Below are 25,384 nucleotides of genomic sequence, written 5' to 3'. Positions count from 1 at the left end.
AATAGGACAGTGCAGAGAGATTACAGATAGTAAGACAAATAAGGTTGAGGGAATTCTGTGCACACCCACATCTGGAGGATAATATCTTCGACGTAGTTGAATCTTTTAGATTGACTGGGATGGCCGAATTTTATTAAAGAGAATATTATTAACTTTAGTGCAAAAGCTCTTATAATTTATTTGAACTCAAAGAAGTGATTATTTCATATATTTTTTCGCATGTAACGCTAAAACGTTAAAATTATAAATAAAAAGTAGAGTAACATACACAGATTTGAAGTGAAATGGAACTTAATTGTTTTTTCTTTACACTTGCTGTATAATGATTTATTAATAATGTAGTTACTATGAAAATAATACTAATGTGTAATGGTATCAGAATTTCTGAATTATAGATAGCGTTGCGTTGACTGGAAATAAGAAGAGAGTATACTGTTTTTAAAAATTTATTCTTGCAATAACATTATTAACAGCGTTTACAGAATTGGAGCTAATTTTTTAAACAACAGTTCATTCTGAATTCGTTTGCTCCATTTATGTCACCTAAATATTTATAAAATATTTTCAAACATATTGGATACTAAAATCATATAATTAATTATATATATATAAATTGTTTTCATGAAGCAGCCAGTGCTTGTTAACCTTAATATCTTATTAATGCACTAATGGACATGTTGGGGTGGCGATATGTAAACTTCTGCTATACACAAACACGCTGTGTTATTATCGTCTCACATATTATGTGGAATGTAGCAACTTGCCGAATATATGCAGAACAAAATTCATTTTATAATTTCGATTTAACAAAGAAAATTCAAAAGTTTGAGCAAAATGAGAGCAATAATCCAATCGCGAAACGTTTTTTTTTTCTTAAAATTATAAAAATAACATCGTACAATATCTTTAGAAATAGTTAAGTATCTTCTGTATTTAAATGTACTTAAGCCACAAATCCCTACAACACATTAAAATGGTGCAAACTTTACTAAAGATTTAACATAAAAATTAGAAACATATGAAGTTCTACAAAAAATTATAGTCCATATATTTGTGCTTGAAAATAAATAATGTAAGTATATAAATGTCAACATATTATACAGAATTCTTAAGTAGTTACAAACTGCAAAAATTAATGAAAAATACAACTAAAAATAAAATGCACCTATTTGTAACTAGGAACTATAGCGTGGTGTGATGTCATACTATGACCTAATATCGTACTTAGCACTCGCCTTATCCTCTCACATATATCAATGAACAGAAACTGGTATAAATTATAATCGTTATCCGGCTTGGTTTGATTTCGGAATATCTCGTAATCTTTAATGTACTTATGAACTTAATATCATATGTTACAGCTACTGAATAATTCCAACCAAACAAAACACTTACAATGAGTCCTAGTTCTATCACAGTAAAATAATTAAAACACTCACATAAATCCCATAAAGAGTTCACTCCAATCGTTAATATTCGTTTATTTTAATGATCGAGTTGAACTTCAAATAAATGACGTCTAATTTAATTACAACGATTATGAAACTACAATTCTGTACAATAATAAAATATAAATAATAATTTTAATGATACTAATCAGTGTGTATTGATGCAATTTTTAATGGAATGATTGATATTATGATTCTAACGTAGCGTAAGGCCAGCATGTCTACTGAGATTCTTAGTATTGCTACATTTTAAGTATACGTATCTGCGGGTCATATTATGACGTATCGCGATCATAAACAAAGTACATACCGCACACATAACGAAATATTTCTTTAGTTATTTGATCATTTGCTATCAATACACAATTTTTAATTTAAAGTAATATAAATAATTCATATTAAAATTCATTTTAATACGTTTAACAATATATCATATTTTTTTTTTTCAATAATTTGATATAAAAGTAGATTCTTATATTACAAGACCAATATTTATTGTAAAGTGTAGAAATTACCGTTTTAATAATAATAATATAATCACTGCTGTTAAAACTTTCATAAAAGTATTATGTTGATAAACACTACAGCGATCAAATACAATGCGTACTGCGTGGATTGACACTAAGATTAGTTATTTGATTAAATTAAACAAATTTAAAAGTGTAAAACGTGAAGTCAGTCTTAAGAACTTTGTAAAACAGCAAGTACAAAATCATATTTTATTTTACAGTTTAAGGGACTTCTAATTTAGTACGATTTGTTTTATTTTAGATGAATAATAAAAAGCCAATTACTCTTTATTCACATTGACTAGACTAAAATAAGGTACGGTATAAATATAAGTACACGCATCTTGTATATACTGAACTTTCTTCTTAGTGCCTATCTCAGTTTTATTGAATTTTAAAGTGATGGAAAGCGGTCTATTTGTTTGTATAATAAACACTGGCTCATGCACAGTGTTGAGACCGCACCGCTCATATCGGACAAATTTCAAACCGAGCACGCATGTAACCGCCGGCCGAGCGTCGCAGCACGCAACGACAATTCATCTAAACTAATATAAATATACTGTTCCGATTTCCGATCTCCCCGGATCGCTCTTTCCTTATCACATGTCGCACGGTTACTGTAGAAGCTGTGACATCTGTATACGGCTTTAAAATATATTACCATTATCGTTTGATGGTGAACGGTCACTCATTGGTCCGCATTTAATGAAATTTTCGATTTTGACATTCGATTTGACAACGAAACGATTTGATTGATCGAATGTAGCTGATAATAATTGAACTAAAATTAATCACAATGTGTACAATGTAACCGCAATAGGGACGATTGGCAAGCTACGATGCAGTTACGTCCCAGTGACGCTATAATATCACGCCTTCTATAATAACCCTGCGACGCAGACACAAAACTTATCACTTCGAGACGCTAGTTGGCGACGAACGGCGGAGCGGGTAGGACCGGATATACAAAAATATAAAAGGTCGGCGTCGAAGCGCGTGCTGCCGACACACCCGCGCCAGCCCGGCGCCGCCGGCCCGGCGCCGCCAGCCCGCCGCCGCCAGCCCGGCGCCGCCTACGCCAGCGCCTGCTCGCGACACGCCACGGCCGCCACCAGCGCCGCGCCGCGCCCGCTGCCGTCCTCCGACAGCATCAGGTCGAACTGCAACACGACAGCCACTGTTAGTCGGGGTCAACGACACTAGCTTGCTTTTCACTTTAATATAAAAATGGTGGTATATCTGTTTGCTGGATTGCCTGGACGGGATTTAGCGGAGGTTTTAGCAAATATTTTGCTTGTCATGGGTTGCACTGTTACCATATAGGCAATTAATTAATTAACACACTTATGTAGTCGATTGAATGCGCTTTCAAAAATTTAAGAGATTTTTAATCTTCATAGGTAGGCACAGGCAACGGACAAATGGGCCACTTGATAGGAAGTGATCACCACTACTCATAAACATTGGCGCGGTTAGAAATACTAATTATCATCATAAGATGTTACGTCCCTCGTGCCTGTAGTTACACTGGCTCCCTCGCCCTTCCAAACGGATCACAACTATACTAATTGCTGCTGTTTGGCGGTGGTATATGTGATTAGTGGATGGTACCTACCCAGACGAATTTCTATCAAGCGCTAAAAAATAAACCATGATTGGAGATGGGGTATTATTCTCTACCGGAACCATGAAGCCCTTGTATGCATAAGGGTATTAGGATAAGGAACATACTAAGCTATATCCAGCTAAGCCTTTCGAAACAATGCACAATAATAAATCATTATTCATAACAGAGAATTACAAATACGTTTGTATTTTTCAATTTAACTCCAATCAGGTCGGTGCAGTCTGTACTTCTCGCTGAGTTATAATTAAGGTGTAAGAGTCCCGTTCCTCTTTTTGTATGTAACAAAATTATTTTAAACAATATACTTTCTTTTGACTGCCAACCATGTCGTAGAAATTTAATTAGTTATTAAACGCGGTCATAAACAAAAAAAAAAAATCGCTATCAAGAAAAAATATTTAGCATTTTTGAATATGTTATATACTTGAATAATTTAAATTAACATATTGGAGTCAAATATGAACTAAACCTATTAATCGAATGTTTTTTTTTTTATAAATGATATCGTTCGACGTACTCTCGGCCGCATTCCGGCACACGGCTCTTTCACCGTTCACGTTGTCAAGGTGGCGAGGTCTAATTACGTAGCGTTAACGATTAAAAATTTTGACTACAATATAAATAAGCGAGCGTTTGTAAATTGTTAATAATAACAATTAATTATTATCTGACAAATGATAAACCTATTTCTCAATATCAACACGAACAAAGTCACGGGACACTTGCAAACAGCTGGAGGTCCGGCTCGGATTCAATGCCACACGTTTTATCGGTTGAACGTTGAACTGTAGCATTGACGAGTAAAAAGAGGCTCGCCTCTCGCCTCTCGCCTCACGCCTTCACTTATCACTGTTTATAATTGTAATAACGTTAATTATTCAAATATATAGATATTTTTTTAAGTTAAATACTATTTATTTACGTAAATATGTGAATGACCTCAATAACGCGTACCGATTGTGAGCGTGAAGCGTGTTGCGCTCTAAGATATTTTGAAACACTTTCATTGAACAAGGTTTTGATAAGTTTAAAACAATAATTTTAAAACTAACAAAAACGCGTTCACTTTTAATAATTTTTCCTTGACATTTTTGATAAAACGAGCGAGTCTTGTTTAGAATATTTTAAATTTTTGTTGATATTACTAATTGTGATAGTTCAAGGCGACTTTAAATTTTAACGATCCTTTATCTAGGACCGAGTGATTACCGGTTTTTTTTTTAATTAATAATGTTTATACGGGGAAGTTTAGTTATATATTATATTTAGATTTCCTACCGCACCTATTCGATACATATATAATATATTACATATGTAAATAAAGTTCAACATATTTCAATGAATAAATAAAATGGACACTGGTATAAATTATTTTTGAATCGGTTTACACTACAGGTATAATATTCCTCGAGCCTCGTGATATTTATGATGTGAATATTTTTTTATATTTCTTACATTGCCAATGTTTTTGGACACTTTTACACCGCCGGTGGTCCGGTTACATGACTTTTGTCCAATTAATTTAATAGACTGCATAAATAGATAAAAAACCTCCTTTTAAAATGAAATGTCATAAATGAATTCGAGTCACTGATCTCGGAGTCTAGATAACCTCACCTGCAGGCCGGGCTGCACGAGCGCGGCGATCTTGTCGCACATGAGCGCGTGGAAGTGCGGGTGGAAGCGGTAGACGGAGCCGTCGATGCCGACGGTGACGCGCGGCTCGGCCATCTTGTTGAGCAGCGCGGCCAGCCCCGCCGCCACCAGGTGCGCCGCGCGCCGCGACACGCTCTCGCACACGCAGCGCACGCCGCACATGTCCGCCTCCGACGCGTGCGCCAGACCTGCGACGCGCACGCACACTCACTACAGAACACTGGCCGCCCGAATGGCCCCCCGCTGGCCTAGGTCCTCCCCTTTTTTATATATTATGGGAAAGCAAATGACTTCACTCCACCTGATGGTAAGCGGTAGTGGAGTCGAAACCTCCTGTCAACTCCTCTTTTTTGAGGAGAAGGTTTGGAGCCTGTTCCACCGCGCTGCTGCAATTTGGGTCGGTGGGATACACATGGCAGAAATTCAGTGAAATTAGACGATTCCTCGCGATGTTTTCATTCACCGTCGAGCACGAGATGAATTATAAACACAAATTCAATTAAACATATTTATTATTGTACACAATTTAATTTAACATGTGTTAATTGTTAAATACTGTACATTTTATTTACACACCTAAATACTAACAGGATTTTTTCTATAGCACTTGTCTGAGGTAAACCTATCGAGCTATGTCTAATATTTGCATATTGCGAAGACGATTTATGTAGAGAACGTGAATGATTAGCATAAATAGCATCGACATACTAAATGCGCGGATCTGTATGACTAACATTTAATCTCACAACAATTATAATTCTTAAGAAATATATTAAAATTATTATATATGTAACTTATTAAAGTACGTGTATTTGTTTATAATAATTATTAAAAAAAAACCAAATGAATTGTTACAACAGAATAAATATTATCTGCAAGAGAAAGTACTTCAAGTGTACTTGATCCAAATACATAAAACAACCTTATTGAAATGAATTTGTTTTATAAAAATAGTTAATTCAGTACTCATATGCATATTTTAAAGATAATACTTTGAATGGTATTTTAATGAATTCCTACTTTTTTCTGTTTATTATAATATATTATTTAATGCAGATTATTATTATATAATATATTCTTTATTGTATTAACATAAAATATCTAATATGCAATATGCCAGGCAACCTTATTTTTTGGGTTTTTTACACAAAGCCCAGCGCAAATGTGAATAGAATCAAATACATCAGTTTCCCAAGCGGATACCCATTGAGCTATATGGGCTATCAATGTAGTAGAAAATACTTAATATCATTTTTATATATATTTACTATATAACGTCCAGTAATCCCATCCAGAATAGTAAGGTTATCCAAGAAATTCCTTTTCGGGATGTGTCAACCTCCGTACACATAGTTCTATACAGCCTTATGTAATGTAATTCATGTTATGTGTGCAATAAGGGAATAAAGCAACTAACAATATATATGTATAACAACTCTTTATATAAGTTTTCTTACAATATGACAGTTACAAAATGTATAAAAAAACTTGCATAATTGAACTAATCGAATATATTTCATTAGCATATATTATGTAATGTTTTCTGTATATAAAATACTTTTATTGCACAAGTATGATTATGACAAAGGTGTAAATTTGTTTGTCTTTTTTTAATATATACTGATATATGTAATTTTATTGGAATTTAACGATAACTACTGTTTATGCTACAATTGGGTTTTATTCATATATGTTTTATGCATTAATTATCGAATTGCAATTTTTTTGAAAAATTTATAATGCCAAATATAAATTCGCTGGGTTTCTTTCGCGGGTTCTTTTTAACTTTGGGCAAATGGTAACATACGATATTTTACATAAATAGCATTGATAATTGATTTTAACGGAATTGTTATTACAATGGTATTCTTGTCTATTTTTATGATAATATAAAGAATGAAGATAAACATAATTTCAAAAGAATTGAATAATCTTATCTTTCTGATTGTATAGATATTATTAAAATAACGTGTTTCGTTGTATGTTAAAAACTTAAATTTTGGTATATTATTTTTTTAAAACAGAGATGGCCCTGTAGATTAAATCAAATTATTATTATATATTATAATTTATAATTCAAATGCTAAATAAATATACCTTTTTGTATTCAACTACAATTATGCCACATTTATTTATTTAGGAGAGGCAAGTTACCTACTTGCACACACACAGGACACATTTACACACACACACACACAATAGTGAGGACATGACTATATAGTCTATAGAAATAAGTCTATAAAATCATAATTAATAATAGCCACTGTATAAATCATAGCTGCGAGCAATCACAGCATTAATACTAAACAGCATTTTGAGTTTTTCTCAATTGAATAGTTTTAATATAACTCACCAAGCTCTTCCAGGACGTCCATACAACTGCTGTAGTCCCCGGGTTTGTCGGACTCTATTTCAGACACGTATTTTGTGTAAAAGCTTCCTTTCTGGAACAGCAGGTCGGAGCCGCGCCCACCGAACAGCAGCCCCATCTTTGTGAATTTGACTAGCGCCAAGCGGACCAGTTCACCCATGTACATTCCTGATATCATCTTCTCTTGGCTGGAATTGAAATAATACAAATTAACATTTAGACAATTCAATCAAGTTACATTGCTACTCATTAATCAATCATTTATATTGCTTTGTTCCTGTTTGAAGAATGAGTGAGTCAATATAATTATGGGATTACTCGAGAACCAGTGTGGACTAGGGACATAATATCTCAGATGCTGTGGTTGACCTGTACTGGAATGCTTATATTTCTATTAGTAATAATAATATCCTGGGACATTGTTTACACACGGCCATCTGATCCCAAACTAAACAGAGCTTGTACTATGGAAACCAAACAACTGATATACCACATATACTACTTTTCTTTTGTAAATACATACTTATATAGATAATTACACCCAGACTCAGGACAAACAGAGATGTTCATGCACACAAATGTCTGTCATGGATAGGAATCGAACCCACAACCTTCGGCGTAAAAGGCAAGTATCTACCAACCACGCCAACTGGTCCTAATAGTAAATAATAACATTATATTTTCATAAATGATATATAATTTTAATTGTACATAGTTGACTACATAGTCAACAATGAAATAGTAACTATTCAGTTTCTTGGCAATTTTTCTGTTGAATCTACTTTTTGGACTGCTGGTCGCATTGCATTCAAATTTCTTTTGTAACGAGACGATTTAAAAGTGCGTATTAGAGCTAACTTGATTATAGAATATTTTGATTTTCGCATCAGATTTTCTATCCTAATCATAAAAAAAGTTTAATAGGTATTTGACTTGTGACATACATATATCATAGGGGCGAAAGTAACTATGTCTATAATGCTTTCACGACTAGAACACTAAGCCGATTTTGATTAAATTTGATATGAAGCAAGTTTGAACACCAAGAAAAGACATACTTTTTTTATACCGATCACCTAAGATCCTCAACTCAAGACGCGGGCAAATACACGAGAGAAAAGTAGTTCAAATATAAAACTATGTAATCAAATTATCATATAAATAATATAATTATCAAATACAATGACGTACTTTCTATCGCACGAATATTGCACATCGAATTTATTAAATCATTACGTTTGAACTTTACACTTTAAATCGACATTGCCATTTGTCATGAGTCATTTACAATTGATAAGATTCAATTACGTAATACAATCACAATGGTCACTCGACACAACATACGAGCCAAGTATCTTACAAAAGTATAGTTAACGTATACAAAGATCGTTCTAATGTAAAACTGAATCATATTTTTTATATATTTTTTTATTAAATTGAATCAATAGCGCATCGGTATAACCCAGCCATCAGATCACGATACGAGTCTAGAAGCAGATCAGAGAACCTGCGACCGTAGAGGTTGAAGATTTGTCTTCAGAAATAGGCATCGTTATTATTTGTTATATAATGTAAAAATATGTACCAACTATGTGTACTTAATATTATATATGTGACGACTACGTATATGTACGTATATGTGATGACTATAACGAAACGTTCTCAGTGTACAATAAAGGAAAATTTTATTTATTTATACTTTAGTAAATGGACGCTTGTTGAACACGTTCCTGGAATTATGTTTAATTTTGTTTTAAAAAAAAATCAACATCTAGAACTTATTGAAAATATGTAACGCATATATAACCTTTTTTTTAACGCTAGAAAAACGCATCACGCGTTTCCCCCACGGGGAAAGTGGGGGGGTATGTGGGGCTCGCCGGTGTCTAAGGCGCCGAGTGTACCCCGAATATCGGAATACCCACAAAAAAAGCCAGCGGTACCCTTTCCGTGTTAACGAGGAGCGCCACAGGATCGCTTTCGCATGCTACGGTGACGCTCAGACGGCCGGCCCGCCTATGCAGGCCTCCATTCTCTAGGAAGGGTTCCCGGGGTACTGTGAACCCCCCTAGAACGCACATATAACCTGGATAACTATGTTTACAGGGTTATTTTATTAATCTCTAGTACAGTCGCGGGCGCAACTAGTTAGACAGTCACTGTACACACTGACTGATCGAATTATAAGTAACGAAAGTACAATGAAAATATAACAAAGTCACGAGTACTGAACGAATGTGGCAGCTAAAGGTACGGTGGACTCACATCTGCTTGCCGGGGTTGATGGAGTTCTCGTCCACTTCGCGGTCGAACTCGGTGCGGATGAAGTCGAGCGCGCCGTCGTCCCCGAAGGCGCCCCACTCCGTGTTGATGAGCAGCTCGGGCTTGCCGGCCGGCCCGTCGAACAGCTCGCAGTTCTCCGTCTTCTCAACGTAGCACGCGTTGCTGCCCGTGCCTGCACACAACCTCCCGTCAGCGACCGCGACCGCGACCACGCAGGGACCATTTCCCTCAAGCGTCACAAGTGTTAATCGTGATTAAGCAAATATCGTACATGATTTTGATTAGGCGTTATCACACAACCGATTAGATGAGTCGGACCGTGCGATTATGGGATGGCGGCTTTTAATCTAATCGAGCCGGGTGAGTAATGCGATAGTTAATGCCGTCTGTGAACCATAAGCGAGCGACTCAGCGCTGCGCCGCTGTAAACAAGGTAAACCTACCCACGATGAGTCCTATTTTGCAGTTGTGGTTTTTCCACGCGCAAGACATCAATGTACCCGTTGTGTCATTCAGTATAGCGCATATATCGATCTGAACGTCCTACAAGAGTGGAGAAAACAAGCTGTTTAGAAAAGGTGTCATGATGTCGGTCATTGCCGACGGAGGGCGCCGCGAGTCGTCGATGATGATCGATAGAGGCTTTCGTTCCCGGCATGAAAACTCAAGTCAAGTTGATTCAAATGCGTATTAATTCCGCGAGCCTTGACAGGAGACGCCAATGCAGTATAATTTTGTACGTAAACAGGAAACAGCCGAATTAAAAACCTTTTAGCATGCAACATTATCCATAGAAATAGAATGATATGACATCCAAAGAAATTGCCAATATGTTAACCCCATAATATAGAATGGTACCAATAAAAATTTTGACAAGTCTATTTTTACCGCCAATTTTTGCAACATGCGTGTTTTTTTTTTAAACTTGAGCTGAGGTTTCATATGTAAAAGCCTCTATTCAGCTCTCTTTGGTTTAAGAACATGCCTTATTAACTAAAGAGAGCTATCATCGTCAACTCACCAATTATAATTCCTACTCGGCAATAGGGATCTTTAAACGCACAGGACATAAGGGTCCCAGTCGCGTCGTTAAGGATTCCCATCACAGATAAAAATAGATCCTGGAAAATGGTGTTCCGTATCATTTACAAGCTTTTATTTAACTTTTGTATGGACCAAAACGAAAGCTGATATTTTCTAGGTGAAATATAATAAAAACTTTTTATGAGCGTTTTTTTTTAAATTCAATCTTTCTGTAGGCACAATGAACTAAGTTGAAGGACAAATTTGTGTACAAATATTTTTATATGTATTGTTTTTCCGTTAAAATGTGTTTCTGTCACTTGTTCTGAAGTAATGTTTATCAATAAATCCAGTTTACAGTTTACAAGAAAATACGATTAGTGTTAATACTGTATTCGATCGATAACGCGATCTGGTATTAAATGTATAAGTTGATTATCTTTCATTACTTTTATCTTTTTTTAAATACGAGTATATTAGAAATATTTTCCGTAAGTTAACAAAGGAACAAAAATATATTCAAGATTTTATTTAACTTCACATGTGTGGGTCACACTTGAAAGTGAATTTTAAACCAATTCCAGAAAAGCGATTGAAATGCATTTTTTTGCTCATACTTTTGATGCTGCGGACAATACTTCTCATCACAATATATTTTTTTAATTTAAGTTAAATAAATGCTTGTTTTTAAAGTTTTATATTTAATCTGACTTGACTTTAAGAAGTTATTTATTATGATTGTAATAAATGAAATGTGGTGGCATGATAATGTGTCGTGTCTTACCCCTCTCCTCGCGATAGCATCCTTAAGGCCTTGGACGACATCTTCGCCGACGACTCCGCTACAAGAGAAGCCCTTCGTCCAACGTTGTAATATCCCTTTAGTGAGACCGAGCTGTTTTAGAGGGAAACTAAACGTAAAGCCGAGGGCTAGACGTTCTTCGTATACATCGTGTTCCTAAAACGTGAGAAACACTTTCGATTATATCACCATGGTTTGTTATCATTGATATTAAGAGCAGATGGTTGAAGTGTAAGAAAGCACAACTAAAGTTTCGTTTGCTTTATTTGTGTTTATATTTTATTTCATTTCATGCGATGGGAAACGTGAGGCAGCCTAAATGTATCGGATATCTAAAAGTATATTAACATTCACCAAATACAATAAATCAATAGATACGCGTATGGCTTATACCATCTTATTACTAGTTTACTCAAAAAATAGCTACTGGCATTCGCGAAAACAAATTGTTTTTTTTTCCAATTAGAATTAACAATTTTGTCATTTTTTTTCTACCTTCATAAAATTCGCTAAGCACTCCGCGATGTGGTCGAAGAGGGCAACTCCAGTGCCGGTCATTATATGATTTGGTATAGCATAAATTTTCGACTGCATGTCGAAGTGATTTTCTCCTAAATTTATAATTAAAACTCTAAAATTTGTTCCTCCTAAATCTAACGCCAAGAATTTACCGCGTTCTGAAAGATAACAACAGATGTAATATTTTCTTTAACACAACAAATTATTTACTTGTATGTATATTAAAAAAATAATTACCTTTTCCATTCGGCAGATCCTGTATGTAAGTGATCCAGCACTTTACAATAGCATTGGCATGTGTGTCTTTGCCGAGGCCTTTAACTAGGTCATTGTGAAGTCTGTGCATTATCTCCCTAAGCGCTTTATCTGATAGGTGGAAGACTTCGCATTCTTCGCGAATCTATAATAAAAAAAATAATGTTCCATTTAATCAAAATTATGCAGTTACCAGGTAGATTAATTACTTAATAGTACATTAATTTTTGGAATGAATAAAAAGTTTTAATCTTAATTTAAAACCCAAAGTACTTTTTATATTACAGAATTTAATGAAACATGTCACGCAAAATTATTTTTAAGGTTAGTAGTTTGGTCGTATTGGTATTTACCATGCAGGTAATTATTAATTGGGTAAATGTGAAAATACAACAAAATTCTTTATATTTTACTAGAATATATACTATATTCTACATATAATAGTTAAACACATACGCAGTATAATTAATACCCCGCGCTTTATGAATATGAAACTAATATATTTAAGAGTTGACTTTTCCGTCCTTTATTTTACTTAAGAAATTTATATATTTCAAATTAATCAATGTTACTAACACCGTCGTACTTTTATATTTAAATTATTCTTCAAAAAAGAAATAGTAACAACAAATGATCTATAATAAATATTATTTGAAGTGTAAGCAGAATAATTGATTATATAGCAACTAACGGAAAGAAAAGTCAATTTTATGAAGAATTAAATGCATTTCCTTTGCATACAACTAATCGTCCATTTTATCGCGAACAAGTTTCACAAGGTCAAAGCGGTCATTACAACACTATACTACTGTCGCTTACGGTTGCTTTCCAATAATTCAACCCGGCTTAAACCAATAGCTGCTACATCTATTTTTATTTAAAATTTATAAATAGAAATAATTTTTTAACACTCACCTGAGGTAAATGATTAACGGCCATACCCATTTTTATTTTTTAACTATAACTTTTTATTATTAAAACACTGCGCGAGGTATGTGTACAACTTGCCAAAGCTGTAATGTAATGAGAAAAACGGCTACTACGCAAACGCTGTGACCGTCGATTGGGCTTGTTTCCTATAGACTGACGCGCTCTGTCGCGTTCTTTTCATTCATGTCTTCATGTAATAAAATATTGATATCTCTCTCTAATGCGCGAATGTACAGCGCGTTAAAGTAGTGCGGCAGTATGTTGTGCAATACAATGAGTACATACAAAATGTGAAATAATTATTTTTGTACTTAATTTTATATAAAAACTACATATAGTTGTTAATAATGTTAAATATAAACGGGGATAAAATATTTTTTGTTCAATAGGATAATGTTTATCTTATTTCCTCCGGCGAGCCTCTTGTTGTTTGATTCTGATTGGACGACGCGTGGGCTCGCTCATGACGTCATAAAAATTCCTCGAGTCGACGTCTTTCTATATTTACATTGCAATAGTATGGGTAGGTACTGTTAGTGGTAGTGAGATACATTTTATGTGTGTGCTAAGTAACGGCACAAGGATATTGAATTTTAGGGTAACCCTGTCGTCAAATATAAACGTAAGCTCTATATTAATTCATATGATAATTCACAATTTTGGTAATTCGTCACTAAATATAGTCATTTACGAATAAAATCTTAAAATAAATTTATTTGGCCTCGTGTCGCATTTTCATGAGATTAAGAGTTGTGTTTTTGATTCGATGTTGTGAAGGAATAAATATAATTATCGCTATAGACTATCGCAAACCCTGCGTCAATTGCGTCATTGTAATATACCAATATTGGGCAGCGATATCGTAGTGGTAACCAAAAACTCGAGTTATACGTCATAACACACAGTGGTTAATTTCCATTAGTTAATGTATAAAAACTGATAATATTCATATTCGTTAAGTATTTTCTTATATTTCTTTTAAAGTAAATAACAGATTATAATATATATATGCCGTTAATGTTTTCTAATTCTGTTTAGCTATTTTTGTGACATTTTCGTTTAACGTCAAAGTTTTAATTGTTTTTAAGCCTAATGAGTTTTAGTTTTGGCAGTGGATCGATTGTACGCTTGTTTATTTTCGAGTGGTCTCGTGATTGCTAATGATAGTAGAACGGCGAACGCAACTACCTATTATATATACCATAATCGCTGGCGCAATATATTATTGCAGTAAACGAATTTTTTTTTATGTCAGAATAATACACGTCAAAGGTTTGGTGCTGTTATAAATTTTTGTAATCATCTTAACAGTTTTTGGAAACGATAAGTGAACTTTAGTATTTTTTATCAGTTGACTTTATTTATGTTTTTGTTTAAAGTTTTACATCTCGTTTCCGTGCCTTATGAGTATATTTTCTTGAGGTTAGTAGTTTGTATTTTTAGTTCAGCATCACAATATACTTCAGAACTTTTAGTTAGACTATATCTATGTATTATTGTTGCTATGTGTTTTGTCTTGTTTATATAACTATTTACTATTTACGTGTTAATTGTCACAGTTATCCGACATAGACCCTACACACATGTAGTTGTGGTTGCGGCGTACTGTCATTACTTTAGTATGAGACCATAGACAATTTAGTACTTTTATTGACATATTCCTATTTGTACGTCACAAAAGCGACTGACCGGATGTTCTTTTCGACTGGTGAGATAACTATTGCTATCATAAAATAAACAACATACTTTGGTGATATGAAAACTATCGTTAAATACAATCGTTTACAGCCCTTTATATACAATAAAACTTTATTTTAATTTTTGTACTACATATTATAGTGATTATTCGAGTGACGTAGAGATGGCCCAATGATGAGAACGAGTGAATCTTAACCGATGGAATAAGCTCTAAAACCTTCTCCTCAAAAAGGGAGAGGAGGCCTTAGCCTATCAGTGGGACATTTACAGGCTGGTACTATAGTAATGAATTATTCTCAGTATGAATAGATTCCTTTACAAAGTCATTTTAAAGATAAAAATAATTTAAAATAATTGCAAACCGGTTATTTCGGGACAATGTCATTTTACGTTAAAAATAATTTCGTTGAGACAGCTCTACTGAAAATTTACAATTCTCGAGGTCGAGGTATCGTCATATAAAAGAAACAAATAAAAGAGATACCAAATTGTTATTGTTTGTTTTTACCGAATTGAAGCAAAAACTACTAATATATTACGTAATATGAGGTTATAATTTTTAAACCTACAATGTGTATGCATTATAAATATATTAATGTGTTTAATTATTTATAATTGCACGTAATTTTCAATATTTTAAGATCTTTAACCTTTTTAAATGTCACCGAAATCCGCAATAGCGTATGACGTACCTTTTAAATATCTAAAAGTTGGAATAAATTAACAAATAAACAAATGATTGGTGTGCTAATTTAAATATAAAAAAAAACTAGCCGTGTGTAAATTCCTATTTCGCGCGTAGTCAGGGTGAGTAGCAAGTACAGAATATTAAGTCATTTATAATATTGCATTGTCACTATACTCGATAATATGACACTCCCTGATATGTAAGATATACCTATTTATTAAAGAAGGTATTGTATTCAACTGAATAACAGTTTCATCATTTCATGATACGTCAACTCAAAGAAGAGATTTATGTTTTAATAATTATAAAATATATATATATATATTTAATAAATATATATTTAATAAATAATATAATCAGAAACTGATTTAAGTGTCCACAGATAACACATACAAAATACTACAAATAATACAGATTATTACCGATTAAAAAAAAATGCTAATAAACCTTATGAATACAAGCTTTACTCGTGGTTCGTATTTTAAGTATGTGCATAATATATCGCAGACGCTTCGTCACGGCACTTTAATCTAGAGTGTTATGATAAAACTCTACAATCTACATTGCATTTTATATGGCAGCGTATTCATTGTAGCTAATTCGCACATAGCCGATAAATTACCTACTTGTCATATTCATAGCCAAGAATAAATAAATTAAAAAAAAAAATTCCACTCGGTGTTTACGTTGCCCCGACTATGTATATTTATTTCCAGGTATAGGTAGTTGACATGTTACGTAGGTATTTCATTATAATTTATTATATTCGTTTTGGTACAAGATGCATGAACCCAATTTTACATATTATATTTAAAAAACATGTTTAGCATATTATTACAATTTACATAAAATGTATACAACACTGTCATCTAATAAATATGATGGTGTAAACTAAATCAGTACTCGTAAATCGTGGTTAACAACTTATACATAACCACAAACGACCAATTTTAAAGGTATGACAGAAGATTAGTAACTGGTTATTACAAGAAATAACAAACTAATAAACACGAATGTGGAAAAAAATATGTTATGTTTGAAATAAACAAATTCAGTCACGAATGAAAAATTTAAAAATGAGAATCTTTTTAATTGGTTATTATTAACTATTACGGACGCGGCTTAGCACGCGTGTGAAAAGGGGGGCCTGTGCTAGGTCTTCTATTTTGGGGTTTTCTTTACCCCTGACAACGTGTATCCAAAATTTCATGATTCATTGACTAGCTCAGACGTAAAAGCAAAACAAATTTACTATTGCATTTATAATAATAGTAAGGATTTAGTTAATCTATAAATCTTTTTCAAAATGACAAACTAAGTCTAAATCTAGTTTTATTACAATTATTCTAATTAATGTTTAAGTATTCCGAGTATGTTATTGGTTTTTTATTGAAATGACAGTTTATTATTTTTCAGAGTATACTTTACGTTTGACCTTGTGACGCGACCTTGTCACTCACATATCGGTTACTTTTAAGCCACAGATTATAGTAAAAATAATATATATACAGCTCAAGCATAGGTTATCGTAATATAAAAAGAAATTTTTTTTTATCATTATTATTATTGGATGTAGGTATCGACTTTCCTGTTGTAACTAGTTTTTATTTATGTCTATATACTTCATTTATATACAATGCTATGCACTAATATGATTGTTGTTGTTTAGAATATTATGTACGTAAATATAGCAGTGTAATTTTTTTTACTGTAGTTATTTATTTAATCGGTCACATTGCACCAGTATATTTATATTGGTTACTTAAAAAACTGGGTATAACAGTTATATTTTTAATGTAACGAAATTATATTACAGATAGTTTAAACTTTTTATATTAGATTATATGTTTGCAAATATTTAACGTAATACTTACGATATCCCGTGCTTGGCGCATATCGATTCGTCTTGTCAGTCGTGAAGACTGAGATAATAGGTGATGAATGAGAAGCGTTGGCGCCCACAGGGTGCTGTCATAAATTTCACCGAGCACAAATACCTGGTGATGATATCCGCGTTCGAGCGAATACCGGTTTGTCTGGACTGTATAGTAGACTCGTGCAGAAGTGAAAGGAACCGATTACTTTGTAAAGCGGCGCAACGCGGAGCACTTGTTTAGTGAATCGAGGGTCACCTTGAGACGAGGCGGCCGGCGCATGTGCACCACACCCTCGGCCTCGCGTCCCCCCCGCGCGCGGGCCAGGCGTGACGTCACGGCCGGCCCCCGAGCGCGCCGTCCGTGCGGAAGCCGACAGCCGCGGCCCTCTCACGTGACGCCCTTCACGCAATATCGCGTTAAAATAACGCAACCCGCTGCAGAAGCTTGTGAAATATTTCGATACCGTCGTCCGTGTCATCACGATGCTATCATTAAAAATACTACGTGTAATGCTTTATTAGAACTGGAATGATTTCCTTAAGTTTTCGTCGAATAAAATGATCGTCTTAGAAGAATGTTGGAAGAAATAAAAGTAAAATATATTTAAAACGTTATTGTAAAAGTCAAATGAACAGGTTTTTGCGTATTAAAATGTATGGATTGTTATTCTGCAGTCGAGTGAAAGGATTTTACGTTAGATGTGGGTGTGGCGACACGGCGCGACGTGCTCGTGCGCAGGTTTTTGTTCTCAAATGTTCCGTGACACCGAGCACGTGTCGCTAAAACACGCCGCACCTAATAAATGCTGGCCGCTAGGATGTAATATGTTATTCTGCAGTCGAGTGAAAGGATTTTACGTTAGATGTGGGTGTGGCGACACGGCGCGACGTGCTCGTGCGCAGGTTTTTGTTCTCAAATGTTCCGTGACACCGAGCACGTGTCGCTAAAACACGCCGCACCTAATAAATGCTGGCCGCTAGGATGTAATATGTTAAGAACTTGACTTATAAAAATTAACGCAAATCCTTTTAAAGGGCAACAACATTTACGTATTGAGTCGCATTGAATATTGAATCTATTTCGTATGTAATAGATTTATATCAAGTAATTTGTAACATTTTTAACTTTTATTTCATACTAAGAACTCGGTATTGGATAATTGTCTAAAATTCGTTGATTATCTTTACAACGCAATTTAAACACTGGGATAGATAAGATACATAACATGTGCAGACGGGACTTGTTGGCTTAGTGGTTAGCTTGAATAAATTACGAAGTACCGAGTTCAATCCCGCATCGGCTTAAAAAGGTAATTATTTTCACCCCTCAAGAGATTAATTATATTACCAGATCTGAGTTAGGAATATTAAACATGCATACTAAAGTATTTAACTAGTGGAATATAACCGAGAAAAGTAAAACGTTTGCAATACAAAGGAATTAATGGACAGGCTTTAAGTAAGATTTATCATCAACAAAACGACTATGAGACTAACACTGACTACGTGAAAGGGCACGATACATTAAATATCATCACTGAGCTCTATACATAAGGTTTTTGCTCGAAAACGTTAAAAAAAATGACGATCGTGGACGATGAAAACAAAATAAATAAACCTATGATAATATTGAATAAGATATGATAATAGATAAGTACATGGCATAGGGGGATCCCTTGAAACTGTAATCTTATACATAGGTCAATGTAAGCAAACACGTTTATATTATTTTACATTATATAGTTTTTTGTATACTGTAATTAAACGCATTTAATCAATTTGACACCTTCATGTTTTCTTACGATGTTTTCCTTCACCGTCAATCACGAGATGAATTATAAACACAAATTAAGCACATGACAATTCAGTGTCGCTTGCTCCGGTTTGAACCCACGATCATCGGTTAATATTCACGCGTTCTACCCACTGGGCCATCTCGAATTATATTTATATTTCAAAACTGACTGAATTTTCCGATTTGCTACTTCAGTAATTTATTTATTTAATAATTAGTAATATTAATTAGTTTTAACATGCTCGTTCGTGTTTATACGACCGACATCGCACACCGCACGAGCTCGCACCGCAACATTGAAGTCAACGACTCGCGGCAGCTCCAACACACTGCTACCATGATACTCCCACGGTGAGCCGGTGCGGGCTGGTCCGCGTGCGCCCATAACGAGATGGAGCCAATTTAATTACGTTTGTAAAGGTGAATAATCCGCAGAATCACGTACATTGGGAAGTTAAAACCAAAGTGCAGTTTTCCCATTGTAATCCTATGTGGCCTTACTTTAGTAATGAGTAATAACTGTACAAAAACTCCTGAAACGTTGTTGATTACAATAAAAAATAAAACAAAGAAAAGTAAAATATTGACAAAGACTGTGATTTAAAATAATTTTTTAAACAGATAAGACCCACACGGCGACCCATACGGCGCAACTTAGATTTTGTAAATTGGTTATTATGTTTGCAAATATTGAAGCGTCTTATATAACATATAGTAACATGACGTGTGTGAAGAATATAAACAGAACACTTAAAAGCAGCGTTAACAATGTTTTTTATTAAAAATATAATTGTATACAATTGAAAAATTTGAATTATTTTATGAATACGATTTTGGATGTTCCCTCGGCGGATAATTTATCTTGGCTTCTAACGGTTAAATATCAAAAAAATCTACTAGTACTGGCGCTTCGTCCTAATTTTTACGGGTACAATTTAAGACAAATGTATATAAAATACTAGTAATATTTCAAAGATCAACGTTTATTCTGTAAGTCACTAAAATACACCAACCGAGCACGAGCCGTTATCAGCTAATAGTCTTATTTTTTGACCGCGAATGCTGCAGAGCTGAGTCTACTCCTACCAGCCAACCTAATAATATGCGCCGGTCTAATTGTAGCCTATCATCTATAGTGATACCTAGTTATAATGCGTCTACAGTTCTAGTGCATTCAAAGAACATCGATTTTTACTCATTCTACATTCAAGCAGTAAATTAAATATTTAATGCTTTCTTATATAGAAGTTTCGGAAATTCTTAACACTGAATTAATGTATGTATTGATCACGTCGTCATATAATTTTACAAATTAAAAAAATACCAAATAAAAATATTAATTAACAATTAGGTCCCATTTACGAATATTTTTTACAATGAACTTTCGCAAAACTTTACATTAAATATCAGAACATACGAGAAGAAGAAGTGTCAACACATCTACTAAAATGGGCGCCGTAACCTCATCGACATCGCAAAAAGAATAACCACCAAAAGACGAACAGCGTGATGAAGAACGAACTTATATATGTATGTACAATATCTAGCATCATAAGCAAGCTTATATTCATTTATAATGACAAAACCAAACATGGCATATAAAAATACCGTATATACATGATTATATTCTTTATGTTTAGGGTAATATTAGCAATGTACATTTTTTTTCATTTGAGATGTTACAAACTAAAGTCTAAATAATAAGTATAATAATAATATGCATTGGATTAACCCAATTTAATTCTCTTGTACGACGAATCCTCGCTGGGGAATAACCGATTCGTGGAAAATGGAATTGCAGTCATGCATAAGACAATTTTGTATATTGTAACTTTAATGTCGACGATGGCTGCGGATTATATTTAAAAAAAAGGAAAACTGATTGGGCTTAATAAATACTCTCAAAAGGTTACGCGAATTAATATTCGCTTAATTAATATTATTGCAACCGTTGAGTTATTTAATATATACATTATCCTCAATAATACAAATACGAATGACGTAATTTCTTGACATTGTAAAGTGTAATGAAAAGTTTTGTTTTAAAAAGTTTTTCGTAATATTATCTGAATCTATGTTTTGTTTTCAAGCAACTTTAATTACGTGGTATTGTTTTAAACCTGCATGAAATTTTCTTAGTAAGTAAACTCGGGTGCTGTGTAACTATCTTTGTTCTCCTATCCTGAGTCCTTTCTATCTGTATTGTACTTTTCGAGTTGTGCCTATTTTAATCTACTTGGCATGGTGACAAGATGGATTCAGATGGGCGGATTCAACGTTTAATTGGTAACAAATTGTTCATTAAGTATATTGTGCATTATGTATTATATATATATATATGGCTTTGTGCAAAGCTCGTCTGGGTAGGTACCACTCACTCATCAGATATTCTACCTTAAAACTGCATTACTTGGTATTGTTTTGCTTTGGTTTAAAGGGCGAATGAGTCAGTGTAATTACAGGCACAAGGAACATAATGTTCCCAAGGTTGGTAGAGCATTGGCGATGTAAGCGACGGTTAACAGTTCTTACAATGCCAATGTCTATGGGTGTTGGTGACCACTGACCATCAGGTAGCCCATATGCACGTTCGCCTACCTATACTATAAAAAAATCTAAGTTACAATCACGATAGCTCAGTAGAACACCGATAAAAAGACGATATTGCTATAGTTGTACTTCGGATAACGCCAACTGCGTTCTATAATCGGAGAACAAGACGCATTGCACGAAATTATCACATTTGATGGATTTCCCCGTTATCAGACCCAAGTGTTATTAAACTTTTCACTATTGCGAACGGCTAAATTGAGGAACTCATTGTTATACCGTTACACCATTAATCCTTGAATCATTTTATGCCGCTCGTTACAACGTCCATCACAAGACAAAATTTTCTTAATAGAGCCGATCTATTATTTAATCATCTCTTAAGAAAGGTTTTTGATTCGATATTGTTGTTAATTTTTGATCAAGTGAATAAAAACAAACGAAGAAACAGAGAGAGAGAAAAAAAAAAGTTGCAGTGTAACATAATATTAATAAGTTTTGTTGTAGGATAATAATATAAATTCTTAATATAATAAAACATGCATATTTGTGGTATAGGTAGTCAATGTGGACAACTTAGACCGCGTGAGTCTTGGAAATAATTATATATACATATATGTGTGCAGTGTAGGTATGCACTTGTAAATTATAATTATTTTTATTAGACACATGGCGTGATATTGTCCCTACTATGTAGCAAAACAACGAAATAAGAAATACAGCCCACATATATTTATAAATATTTACAGTATGAACGTAATTAGGAGAGCAGAGGCAGTGGCACGTACCTATGTATATGTACATACGTCATTTGTTCATGTGCTTATTTTTGTTTTTAACAATTCATCTCGAACTCGATGGTGAGAAAACCCTGCATAATATGTCTGGTTAGAATGTTCCTCAAATTATACCTAAATATTTTTAGTAGAATGCAGGATATAGTTATTAATATGTATGTATATGCAGTGGGATATTTACGGACTGTCCTTGCAACGTTCGATGAACGTAAATATTACATTTAGTATTTTGTCTACACAATTTACTCATAAACTATAATGATAAGAAGGTTTTATAATAAAGATCAAAAACGACCTCTAGCTGACATAACAGTTGAAAGTTCAATTGTAGATTATAGTAATTTCCTGAACTCTTAAAGTCAAGTGAAACGTAAAATATAGCAAGATATGTTACTCGTGCACATACTACGTGATAAACAATCGCTTTTAGGAAAAACATCGTGTAAAGCGATAAAACTCGTTTAAATACTACATATTCTCTATTCGATATTGCGATTAATACCTATTTGTATGCTTTCAATAATTGTTAAACATATTTTTTTTTAACCGACTTCAAAATATTCTAATTTAATTTGTTTTTTTTTGGTCAATCTGCGTTGTTAATCCCAGAGGTCCTGGGTTCAAACCCCGGGTCAGGTTATTGAAACCTACGAATTACTATCAATATCTTGATCAACTATCAAGTACGTTTCAATATGTATCGGATAATTGTATTCAAAAACAATTTCGTAGGCATCGCAATGTGACGGCCATTATTAGCAGTCATGCTATTTTTTGACTCAATTCGTACCTCACTGGCTTAATCTTGGACATTTCACGATTGTCTTTTGTTTTTAAGTTTCAATCTTAGAATTTTTTTTATATTGCATTTAGTTAAGAGCATTTTTATTTATATAATATATACAGTACAGTAACAGCCTGTTAATGCCCCACTGCTGGGTTAAGGCCTCCTCTCAGAATTTCAATGAAATCAGACACATGCAGGTTTCCTCACAATGTTTTCCTTCACCGTCAAGCACGAGATGAATTATAAACACAAATTAAGCACATGAAAATTCAGTGGTGCTTGAAAGTTGCCCGGGTTTGAACCTACGATCATCGGTTAAGATTCACGCGTTCTAACCACACAATATATAAGTAGCCTTAATTCGATGACCGACGATTCGAAGATCATGTCTCTGTGTTACACATTTACTTGTGCAAGTTGTGTCGTATTAGAAGATTCGTCAGTTCCATATCAGTATTAACAAGATCATCAAACGCGATGACAACACTTTTTTTCTGTGTATTTAGGTATCTTTTACCGTCAAATTTCCTTGTTACACTTAATCCGGAATAACAAGAAATATTTCTGTTGACTATCTGATAATAAAAGTGAAAACAGCTAACGCGAATCCAGTTTAATATACTTGATATCATAAAATAAAATATTATTTACATTAGTTTGTTAAATTAATTAAATCTTGCATTTGTCTTCGTAACAGCCTGTAATTGTCCCACTGCTGGGCTAAGGCCTTCTCTCCTTTTTTTGAAGAGAAGGTTTGGACGCCTATTCCACCACGCTGCTCCAATGCGGGTTGGTGGAATACACATGTGGCAGAATTCCAGTGAAATTAGACACATGCAGGTTTCCTCACAATGTTTTCCTTCACCGTCAAGCATGAGGTGAATTATAAACATAAATTAAGCACATAAAAATTCAGTGGTGCTAGTCCAGGTTTGAACCCACGATCATCGGTTAAGATTTACGCGTTCTTACCACTGGGCCATCTCGGCCCTTTATCTTAGTTAAAAATAAACAAGTTAATTTCCTAATCCTTCCTGGTTCAAAGTATAGAGTATATAAATACTCTACACATATCGTTAGAACTTCGCCAATGAATAAATTCAACCTTAATAAAAAAAAAACATCAATAAATAAGGAAAATTACTCAAAAAAAGTTTATATAGATGATGAAAAGCGTGAAGTTAATATTTGTTGATTTTTTTTTATATATATATATAAATATATTTTTATATTTGAATTTAATACAAGCACATAGATCTTGATATATATTTAATTGGAGTCAAACGATCATAATTATATAATCTGCTATTATATATTATTTTGTAAATAATTCCTACACATGTGTATTGATTACGTAATATATTTGTTGTATTTACATAACTTTTACGTATATATCAATAAACATATGATATACGGTATGGTGAGCGTGTTGTAAGTACATACCATGGGGTCCAATAGATCCATCGTCATTTTGCGTCAGAGCAGTTCGTTTCACTCAGCACCGTACTAAGAACGTTATGAGAAGAAATGTTCTCCACACGACTTTTCTATAACGTACTCACAATAAAATCCTTTATCTGCTAACACAATATAATCTTTATCTAAATTGAAACCGACAATTGCCGTAATTATATTGCGTTGATACGAACAATAAAGTTATGAGTGTTATATTTAATATTCTTAGGGGGGCTTTATGTGTCAATAATTTTAAACAATAAATTAATTCACTTTTACAAGGCTGTAAAGATGTTTTGTTCGGACAGGCTG

General features: G+C 33.8%; 1 protein-coding gene across 4 annotated transcripts; it reads right to left on the bottom strand.

The window, feature by feature from the left end:
* Positions 1–430: 430 nt before the first annotated feature.
* On the bottom strand, positions 431–25,384 carry LOC126772132 (hexokinase type 2). 4 transcript variants are annotated; one of them, XM_050492306.1, is made up of 9 exons: positions 25,061–25,384; positions 12,479–12,641; positions 12,218–12,399; positions 11,705–11,878; positions 10,341–10,440; positions 9,880–10,069; positions 7,597–7,802; positions 5,205–5,431; positions 431–3,120 (listed from the first exon to the last, which is right to left on the bottom strand). In XM_050492306.1, the coding sequence occupies exons 1-9, from the start codon at positions 25,085–25,087 to the stop codon at positions 3,034–3,036; spliced, it is 1,356 nt and encodes a 451-aa protein (XP_050348263.1). In that variant the 5' UTR covers positions 25,088–25,384; the 3' UTR covers positions 431–3,033. The 4 variants fall into 4 exon arrangements, with proteins under 4 accessions (XP_050348263.1, XP_050348264.1, XP_050348262.1 ...); XM_050492307.1 differs by lacking the exon at positions 25,061–25,384 and adding an exon at positions 17,687–17,890; XM_050492305.1 differs by lacking the exons at positions 10,341–10,440; positions 25,061–25,384 and adding exons at positions 10,919–11,018; positions 13,412–13,594.

Source organism: Nymphalis io, chromosome 12 (assembly GCF_905147045.1).
Source record: "Nymphalis io chromosome 12, ilAglIoxx1.1, whole genome shotgun sequence".
Taxonomy (NCBI): Eukaryota; Metazoa; Arthropoda; class Insecta; order Lepidoptera; family Nymphalidae; genus Nymphalis; species Nymphalis io.
This window is presented reverse-complemented; position numbering and strand designations above follow the sequence as displayed.

Coding starts and splice junctions, on each gene's coding strand:
- LOC126772132 (XM_050492305.1), bottom strand. CDS start 13,441: ATGGGTATGGCCGTTAATCATTTACCTCAG. Junction 7,803..9,879: donor ATCAACCCCGGCAAGCAGAT/GTGAGTCCACCG, acceptor TTTCAATTCCAG/CCAAGAGAAGATGATATCAG. Junction 3,121..5,204: donor TCGTGCAGCCCGGCCTGCAG/GTGAGGTTATCT, acceptor GTCGTGTTGCAG/TTCGACCTGATGCTGTCGGA.